At 53.3% G+C, this 10,391-nt stretch overlaps 1 protein-coding gene across 2 annotated transcripts in view; it reads right to left on the bottom strand.

Annotated features, from left to right (window-relative positions):
* Window positions 1–7,617: 7,617 nt before the first annotated feature.
* The window catches only part of ALDH4A1 (aldehyde dehydrogenase 4 family member A1), a 32,470-nt gene continuing 29,696 nt past the window's right edge, over window positions 7,618–10,391 (bottom strand). For both annotated transcript variants that reach the window (XM_033228092.1, XM_033228093.1), the window contains one exon: window positions 7,618–9,104. In XM_033228092.1, coding sequence (XP_033083983.1) covers window positions 8,992–9,104 — 113 coding nt within the window. In that variant the 3' untranslated portion in view covers window positions 7,618–8,991. The remainder of the gene's footprint in view (window positions 9,105–10,391) is intronic.

The following is a 10,391-nucleotide window of genomic DNA, read 5'->3' as shown; positions in this document are numbered from 1 at the left end:
AAGCCAGCTGTTAATCCAGTGGGCACCGGCTGAGCCGACTGTGTGGCATCTGGAGACAGAAACCAGGGCCCTGGTGAGGCCAGTGCACACTGGAAGACACCGGGGAACCAGGCCCATCCACAGTGTGATGTCTTGTGTCAGAGCTGAGAGAGCCTACAGAGACCCACAAACCTACCCGGTATACAGATAGGGAAACTGAGGCCTGGAGAGGGCCAGTCACCCCAGTCCAGAAAGGCACATTGACTTTCAGGATCAAGTTCTTTCTGGACCAAGTCCAGAAAGGCAGATTTCTTTCAGGAACAAGGGGCGAAGGCTGGGATTTGAGCCCTCTGCTCTAATAAAGTCAATCAAATTGCATCAGGACAGTGTGTGATGCCACCGGGATAGAGTAAAGAGGAAAGAAGGCACCGACCAGCCAAGAGCTCCTTGGGGGAAGCAGGGTCTGTGCTGTGAAACATGGGACAATGATGGTGATAGTGAGCACGAGCGATTTCTGTTGTTAATGTGATTTGAATGCTCGTGATCCGCCGGGTGCTGCACTGACCCTCGCCATGCTGCGCCATTCTGTTTTATTCTATCTTTCTTTCTTTCTTTTTTTTTTTTTTTTCTGAGACGGAGTCTTGCTCTGTCACCCAGGCTGGAGTGCAATGGTGAGATCTTGGCTCACTGTAACCTCCGCCTCCTGGGTTTAAGTGATTTTCGTGCCTCAACCTCCTGAGTAGCTGGGATTACAGGCATGTGCCACCACACCTGGCTGATTTTTGTATTTTTAGTAGGGTTGGGGTTTCACCATATTGGTGAGGCTGGTCTCAAACTCCTGACCTCAGGTGATCCACACGCCTTGGCCTCCAAAAGTGCTGGAATACAGGCGTGAGCCACTGTGCCTGGCCTATTCTACCTTTTAAGGTGCTACTATCTCCTCATTTTGCAGAAGAGGAGATTGAGGTTCAGAGAGGACCAGTAACTTATTCAAAAGCACTTAGCAAGTATGTGGATTGGAACAACCCAACACCCTAATGGGGGCTAATGGGAGTGGTGGAGACTCAGGGGCTCCAACAAGGAAGAAATAATGGGGGTTCCATTGACAGGAAGAGCTTTTTAGTGTGGGCTGCCAGTATGGATAGATGATGTCTCTGAAGACGGAAATCTGAAGGTGCACTGGACAGAGAGTCAAAATCCTGGTCCAGCTCTGCCCCAACTTGTGATGCAGCCCTTGAGCAAGTCAATTCCATTCTCTGGGCCTCATTCTTCCAGCTGTAAAATGGACTCAGTGCTTTTTAATGGTTTGGGGATGAGCATCCTTTTGAGATTCTGATGAAAGCCCTGCATGCCAACACACCCCCAACAAATGCAGCCATGCACCCACATCCAGGGCATTGCCAGACCTTGAGGCTCATCTGAGAACTCAACTGAGATGACCGGCAAGGTCCCCTCAGGCCCTGACGTTATCTAGCAGGGACACACGGATGCCATCCAGAGCAGTGGCTTCCCTGCAGATAGATGCCTGGGAATGCCTGGGAATGTCACTGGGATTATCCTTCAGTGCCGCACACACAGCACGTGCCCCCACGTAGCTGGACACAGCGCAGGCCAGTCCCAGCCATCACCCTCACCGTCTGGTCCAGGGCCTGCCGTCCCCATGCTCGTACCTGTGTGGCTGCCAAGGTGACCAACAGCCATGGCAGACTTATGCAAAGTCCACGGGGGAGGGAGAGAGGGGTGAGCCATGGAAACAGCGAGCCAGGAGCTGCCCATTTGCCTTGGCATCTGCTTCCCCTGAGGTGCACGGAAAGGAAATGGGCATGTCAGCTGGAAGGGGCTGCCCTGAACATCCTTCCTCCCCCTGCCCTGTGGTTGGATGGGGGCTGGGGCACAGGGGGAGCCCCCAAGAGGGCCCTGACTCTAGGGACTGGGGGATACATCAGCTGCTGCCCCTGCCCCACCCTCTGATCTGTCTCTGTCTCTCTGCTTGCATATCTCTCCATTCGCTCCTGTCTCCTCCTTCCCCACCCACCATTCTCTCTCTCTGTTTCTCACCAGCACTCCATACTCCAGGACAAACCTGGGCTGCTAGAAACCCACCTCCAGTCTGGCTTATGATGGGGAGAGGGTGAGCATGCAGGGCCACCCCAGGAAAGGTCTGGGGGATGAGCAGACCCTAAGCCAATCCACTTCGTTCAGAAGCACCTCAGAGGAGGGTTGCTGGGAAGGCCTCAAAGCCAGTTCTCAGAGGGCCCAACCTCATCGGCACGCCTCACCCGACTCCTCTGAGACAAGAAGTCCAAGGAGTGGAGTGGTGTGGGCTCCTAAGACCTGAGGAAGGGACTCTGCTGTGGTTGGGGTACTCTTTTGCACTCAGGGATCCACTCAAGCCTCCTCACCAAACTTTGCTGAGTGATGGTGAGCAGGTTGCCTCTCAACCAGAAAAAGAGCTGGAGGTCTCAAATGACCACAAGCCCAATAAGAACCAACAGGGTAATAGTAACTAAAGTCTAAAGGAAAGGAAGCAGCTTTTATGGAGCCTCTGCAATGCTTTCAAACATCACCGCATCTGCTCTCCAGAATTCTGTGAAGGATTTTTTATTCCCATTGTACAGATGAAGAAACCAAAACTCAGGGAGTTACATGGCTTGTCCAAAGTCACTGGGAATTGACTTTTTTTTTTTTTTTAAGAGAAAGGATCTTGCTCTCTTGCTCTGTTGCCCAACCTGGAGTGCAGTGGCATGATCATGGCTCATTTAGCTTCAACTTCCTGGGCTCAAGAGATCTCTTGCCTCAGCCTCTCAAGTAGCTGGGAGCACAGTCACACACCAGCATGCCTGGCTATTTTTTAAACATTTCTTTTTGTAGAAGTGGGGTCTCGCTACATTGCCCAGGCTAGTCTGAAATTCCTGCCCTCAAGTGATCTCCCTCCTCGGCCTCCCAGTGTGCTGGGATTACAGGCAAGAACCACTGCACCCAGCCTGAATTCACTTTCGTGGCACTCCAGAGCTCTTAATCTTTCCATTGCATTAGTGTAAGCCAAGCGAAATTTAAGATTATAGCCAAAAGAGCAGATTGTCCAGAACAAGAGAGGTGATCATCCTGCTGTGTGATGTGGTGATCAGACCTCACGTGGGTGCCTGACCTTAACAGTACTGGCTCATGTTGACTGACCTGTTCCTGGCCACCAGGCCCAGCACTAAATCTGTTTTCATGTTTCAGATCATTCGATCCTCCTAACAACTGTAGGGGATGAATACTATCAACATTATGTCCCCATTTGACAGCAGGGTAGACTGAGGCCCAGAGAGGGGATGTGATTCAGCCAAGGTCACACAGCCTGGATCCCAGTTCAGGATGATTCCAGAACGTACTCCTTGGCATCACCAGAGCAGGTCACTAGGTAGACGAAGCTCCAGAAACTACATCCCACAGAGAGTAGCTGAAGGAATAAAAGATGTTCAGCCTGGGAAGGAAGAGGCTTAGGGAGATCTTGATGGAAAGTAAAGAGCTGGGATGAGGACGAGGGAGTGGTCCTATTCTGTGGGGCTCCTGAGGCCCCAGCCTGGCCCAAGGGACAGGGGACAACAAGGAGGCTTTGACTCCTCGAAGCTTCCCCACCTATAAAATGGCCATAGGCACCCTCAAATGGTGATTAAATGAGATAATATATCAAGCACCTGCTCAGTAAATGCTCACCAATAAATGGTGCACTCCAGTGCTGATGGCTTCATGCCTGGCATGGTACTGGCAAGGGACCCTCAATTTTTTTTTAATGTTTATTTTTGAGATGGAGTCTCACTCTGTCACCCAAGCTGGAGTGCAATGGCACGATCTCAGCTCACTGCAACCTCCGTCTCTCAGATTCAAGCGATTCTCCTGCCTCAGCCTCCTCTGTAGCTGGGATTACAGGTGCCCACCACCACGCCTGGTTAATTTTTGTATTTTTAGTAGACACGGGGTTTCACCGTGTTGGCCAGTCTGGTCTCAAACTCTCGACCTCAAGTGATCCTCCCGCCTCAGCTTCCCAAAGTGCTGGGGTTACAGGCGTGCCCTCAATTTCAGCCCTAGTGAAAGGCTAGGGTCTATGACTCTCTGTGACTGTCAACTAAGACTCTAATCTGACTCACTGGAGTTCCAGTTCTGGCTCTGCCACTTGCTGTGTGGCCTCTTCTGGGCATTTCCCTCTCTGAGCCTCACTCTCTCTCCAGCGATGCCTGCCCCGATGCACATCCTGGAGCAGGTGCCCAACAGAACGTCAGCTCCCTCCAACCTCTACGGACCAGATGCTCAGGGAAAGAGGGCAGCTGCCTGAGCACATAGGGCTGAGGGAAAGGATGGCAGAGGCCTGGAACAGCTTTTTGCTCTACCTTGGGTGCCTGAGGGGCATGTGGTACCTGCTCCATCATCCAGGGGCGCTGGCAGCCCCCCGGACACAGAAGGACAAGGCTGGCTGGTTGTGTTCAGAGCCATGACAGCAGCAATGCCTCCTTCCACCCATGCACAGACCACCCAGAAGGATGGATTCCTGTGAGGGATGAGGACAAGGGGTTGATGGTGTGGTCATCAGAAACAACTTCTGTTCTTCTCTGTCCCTTACTAAGCAGGTCTCTCTTCACCTCTGTCAGCCTCAGTCCTCACCTGTGAAATGGGGCTAAAATACTATCTCACAGGCCGGTGTGGTCCAAGGGAAGTCGTAGGAACAATTGACCTATTAATAGGTGCTCATTTAAATCTGGCTTCTCCTCTTTCCTGGAAACACACATATCTAGGATGAAGAAGTGTTGAGGTTGAAAATTAAAAGTTCACATTGATTGGGCACCTCACCCCGGCAGGCCATGGGATGCAGCGTTTTGTTTTAAGTATTTCATTTGGTCCTCAGCTCCTGGAGGAGCCTGAAGCCGGGAGGTCAAGGCACAGGAACAAGGGGCTAAGGGTGGGATTTGAGCGAGCGCCTGTCCAGCTCCAGGGCACTGTGCGGTGGTGGTTATGGCCAGGGGCTTAGGAGTCAGAGGTGTGGGACTGAAACCCAGTTTGCTCATTTCCTATAGGCATGTTAGTTACTTCACCCATCGGTGCCAGTTTCCTCCTCTATAAAATGGAAGTAACAGCACCTACTTTATGAGATTGCCGTGAGGTTCCGAGGCCATGATGTCCGAAGCATTTAGCCCAATGCCTGGCACACAGCCTGTGTTCAAACAACGGTGGCTTTTGTTATTCACTAATCTGGCCCCTAAACAGAACACCCAGGAAATAAGATGATGAATTCGGGGAGATGAACTAGTGAAAATGAAAACTCTCTGCAGAGGAGGGATCTGCCTCCTGCCGCTTCCGCAGACCCCCCCGGGAGCTCCGGGTCAGCCTGGTGGCCTGCAGCCAGCACAGGTGGCCCCTCATTTCCTTAGAGGGCATGCTCCACTGGCGGCCCGTGGGACAGTGGTGGCAGGGACATCCGGCCTCAGTCAAATGGTTCATGCTCCAGGCCCTGGCCCTGGCCACAGCAGGGAAATGAAGGGGTTTCTTGGGCCACCGCAGACATAGGGACTTACTGTGGTGACCATGCAAAGAGGCCTCAGTTCCCCGAGCAGTCACTGGGCCCTCAAGAGCCACCAGCCCCAAGTGTAGGGGACGAGGGAGAGGAGCGAGAACAGGGTAAGCAACAGCTTTGAGTCACCCCTAGTTCAAAAGGAGGCAAAGGCGGCAGGTTGGGGAGGGATGGATAAAATAACAGTGGGAGAGGAGGAGCTTGGAAGTCAGGGGCCCAGTGGAGCAGGTGGCGAGGAGCATGGGCTATGGGCACCCACAGACCCGAGTGCAAGCCCCAGCCTTCATCCTAACCAGCTGCATGAGCTTGCGCTAATTATCCCGCCTCCGACCTCCATGGGTCCTGCCACAGTTACCTGGTAAGGTCACTGCCAAGGCTCTAAGCAACCAGGTAGGTAAAGCATTTAGTAACTAGCCAAGTCTGTCTCAGTGTGATCTTGAGCAAGTCACACCAACGGTTCAAACCCATTCACAGCCTGCCAGTCCCATGACTATAAATGCAGTTGCCACCCTTCCCTTCTGTACTCCAGCCTAGGGCACTCTGGGATTGCCTATTGTCCCTGGAGGTGTCACTGTGGTTTACAAACAGCCCCTTTTACATCATGGGCAGGTGGGGACAGGCCAGGTCACACGTTTCCGCCCCTCCACAAGTCACCTGGCCTGCATGGTGGCCCACAGACCTGGGCTCAAGCTAACCGGCCACAGTGGCTCCTCTCAGTCATCGCTTGGCCAGCTGAGAGTATCTTTCCAAGACAGCTCAGCACTAGCCGTGGACATCTGGGTGAAGGAGAGAGAACAGACTTTGGAATCAGACAGACCAGGGTTTATGTCTCAGCACTACCATACCCCCAGGAAGTCCCCTGACCTCTGTACCTAAATTTCCTTCTCTCCAAAATGGGAATGTGGCAGAATTTCCTTCCAAAGGCTGTTGCAAGGCAACATACCCTGGAACTTCAGCACACATATTCATCAGGATCCTCCAGAGACACAGAACAGGAGAAAAGAGAGGTTTTAAGAATTGGCTCATGCGATTATGGAGGCTTACTAAGTCCAAAATCTGCACGGCAGCCCAGCAGGCTGGAGGCCCAGGGAAGAGCTGCAGCAATTCAGTGTGAGGGTAATCTGCTGGCAGGATTCCTTCCTGCGTGGAGAGCTCATTCTTCACTCTATTAAGACCTTCAGCTGATTAGACCTCGCCCACCCACAGGATGAAGGGTCATCTGCCTTGCTTTTTACTTTTAAAACTCCACTGATTTAAATGTTAATCTCATCCAAATACACCTTCACAGAAACACCCAGAATGTTTGACCGAATACCTGGGCACTATGCCCAGCCAAATTGACACATAAAATTAACCATCACAACACAGGATAGTGGTTCTTACAATGAAAGTGGGTAATGGGTAACTTTTTTTTTTTTTTTTTTTTTTTTTGAGGCAGAGTCTTGCTTTGTCACCCAGGCTGGAGTGCAGTGGCGTGATCTCAGCTCACCACAACCTCTGCTTCCCAGGTTCAAGTGATTCTCCTGCCTCAGCCTCCCCAAGTAGCTGGGATTACAGGTGCATGCCGCCATGCCTGTTATTTTTTTTTTTATTTTTAGTAGAGATGGGGTTTCACCATGTTGGCCAGGCTGGTCTCAAACTCCAGGCCTCAAGTGATCCGCCCATCTCAGCCTCCCAAAGTGCTGGGATTACAGGCATGAGCCACCGCACCCAGCCTTATGGGTAGTATTTTTGACTCATTATGTGTCTGGCACTATTCTAAGCATGTGTATGTATTAACTCATTCGAATCTCATGATGACCCATGGCAGGGGGAGGGGGCGGTTACCCCATCTTATGGATGAAGGGATGGAAGGTCAGAGAGGTTGCATAACTTTTTGGCAATCATCTGGCTGGGAGGCAGTGAGCCAGGAATGTGAACCCAGCCCCACTGCCTCCAACAGACAATTTCAAACATCACCACCTACTGTTCCTCCTGTCACACTGACAGCACTGTGCCCGTGACCGGGTGACACACTGGCAATGCCACCAGACTTAAAAGATGTTGGCTGCCACCACCATCCCCTCCAGAAAGACCATCAACCTCTTTGATTAAGTAACAGGCATTTTATTGGGTGGCATCAGAGCAAATCCCATTGCCACCTCACAGTGTAGAACCAGTAGAATGGAGAACACTCCAGCCTGTGCCCCCCCGAGCCACCTGCCCTGGCCCCTCATGGGAAATGACACAGATCCTGGAAGGACACAGAACCCACACCCAGTCCAGGTGGCACCGGCACCCACCCCCATCCATGAGCCGGTGGCACCTGGGGAATGGCCACACCAGCTCCGGGGGGGTCCCATGCAGGCATCCTAGGGGAAGTCCCAACACTTTCACAGTGCCCTAAAAACCATCCTTGAAAGTCATGCTTTATGGATCCCTGACCACTCAGAATCCAAGCAGGAGGCATCTGTAGAAGGAATCGTGGTCACAGATTGGCTGTGTCAAAAAAAGAATGGGCCAGTGAGGGACTGGTCCACACAGAGCCACTCCCACGCAGAGGAGGAGCATTCTACAGGCAACATCCTCGGCCCAGGCTGATGAACCCAAGGCCAGGCCTCTGGGGGCTGGGAGAAGGGAGGGGCAATGTCTGCCTCGGCCTGTGTCACCATGGCATGGTGGTGGCTGAGCTCCTGCAGGGAAATCCCAGACCCTGAGACCAGCTCTAGGAGTGGAGGTCTCTAGAGGTAGAGCCTGAGGATCTGAGGGAAGGCTGACATAGGACGAAGGCCCATCCAAGGTTTTCCAGAATCACGCCCCATCCCACGCCTTGGCAGGTGGCCTCCAGCGGCCCCCCAGCCCCGCCATGTGGTGCAGACCAGGAATCACATGGGCCTTGGCCGAACACAGGCACCTGGAGAAAGGCATGCCGGCATCTAAGGTGTATGGCTGGGTACAGTGAGCAAAGATACAGTGAGGAAGGTAGACAGCCCAGACCAGAGAGGGTAAGGCCAGCTGGTGCCCTCTGTGTCCCACAGGTCAACCTGAGTTACACTTTACCCTGGACACCTGGAGGGGCAGGGATCAAGGCCAGGAGCCTCTGTGAGTGGTGAGGTTTGCCAAGGGGCCCAGAATGGCCTCCATTTCCCCAAAGGATCCCGAGAGCGGCTCCATCTCCTTTCCCCAGGTCCCTGAGCCACTGGGCCCAGTGGAGGGGAGAGGGAGAACCTGCCGGACACCACGGTCATACCTCCCACATGGCCAATGGGATAAGGGGTAGTGGCCATGTTCCTCCCCAGCACAGTCTCAAACCACAGCCTGACACGTGGGAGAGGCCAGAATACAGTGGTAGGAAGGAGGTCAAGCCTGGATTCTAGAAAGGCAGCTGTGCATGAAGAAGGGGTGGAGGGGCTGGAGTGGGGTCTGTGCAGTGAGGTCGGCTGCCTGGACGGACAGACAGCAGGACGGTGGAGTCCGAGCAGGGCTCACTGCATGTACGCGTAGCTCCAGTCCCCCAGGGGCTTATGCGTCTCCTTGATGACCTGGGGCGACGTCCAGCGGAGGATGTAGTGTGGGCCCCCTGGCTTGTCATTGGTCCCTGCAGAAAAGACACTTCTGTTTTTCTCTGAAAAGACACAAAGCCTGGGCAGAAGGGGAAGGGAGGAGATGATGGAATCAACAGGCCAGCGGCGCGGGCGGATAGCAGCGGGCCTGCTGCCAAGCTTGGGGCATGCAGAAGAGCCAGAGGGATGGACAGGAGCCCCTGTCTCCAGTCTCCAGTCTGCTGGGAAGCCTCCATTGTTCTCTCCACATCGCATCCAGCCTTGCATCCTTGCTGGGATGCTCGGATGTCTAAGAGGCAGGGCGCAGCATGGAAAGGGCACTGGACTGAGAGGCAGGGACCTGGCACGGTCCTGGGGTGCCATAAGACGTACATGTCTAGCCTTCATACCTGGTTCCTAGCCAGAGCTCCTAAAGCTCTTAGAATTTCCTGAGTGATGGGGGTTATTCATAACAAGCCCCTTCTAATCACACATGAGTTTATGCTAATGAGGGCTCTTGCAGGAGGGCGCTGATTGGCAAAGGAACCAACCCTCTGATTAGAGGCTTGGAACCTTCAGCCCAGGGAGGGCAGAGGGGTTGGAGGTTGAGTCGACCCCAATGGCCAACGATTGAATCAATCATGCCTGTGTAATGAAGCCTCCATAAAAACCTAAAAGGACAGGGTCAGGAGAGCTTCCAGATTGGTGAACACGTCCACATGCCAAGGGGGTGGCATAGCCCGAACTCCAGAGTAACGGAGGTGCCCATGCTGGGGACCCTTCCAGTCTTTGCCCTGTGTGTCTGCGTGTCTGGCTGTTCATCTGTATCCTTTACAATCCCCTCTGCAATACATGGGTAAATAGTAAGTACGCTTCCCGTGGGTTCCGTGAGCCATTCTAACCAAGTATCGAAACTGAAGTGGGAACTTCTGATGTGTCGCCAAGTCAGACAAGGTGTGGCTAACCTGGGGTCCCAGTACTTGTGATTGGCATCTGAAGTTGGGGGGTCAGTCTTATGGGACTGAGTTCTTAACCTGTGGGGTCTGCACTAACCCCAGGCAGTTAGCATCAAGTTAAACTGTAGGACGCGCAGCCAGCGTCCACCAAGAACTGGAGAACTGGTTGGTGTGGGAAACCCCAGCAGGCCAGGGTTCAGCCCTGGCTCTGCCACTCAGGAGCAGTCAGCTTTGGCAAGCCGTTGCTCCTTCTGAGCCTCAGTTTCCCACTGTGAAGTAGAGCTGGTTGGACTTAAGGGACACTGGCTATGGTGCAGGAAACACAGTTGCTGGAGCCAAAGTTACAACCCCACCAGGGCCACATGGCCTTGAGCCTCAGTTTCCTCC

Source organism: Trachypithecus francoisi, unplaced genomic scaffold, assembly GCF_009764315.1.
Source record: "Trachypithecus francoisi isolate TF-2019V2 unplaced genomic scaffold, Tfra_2.0 Lachesis_group12, whole genome shotgun sequence".
Taxonomy (NCBI): Eukaryota; Metazoa; Chordata; class Mammalia; order Primates; family Cercopithecidae; genus Trachypithecus; species Trachypithecus francoisi.
Note: the sequence above shows the minus strand (reverse complement) of the source record. Positions and strands in the feature narration are given on the sequence as shown.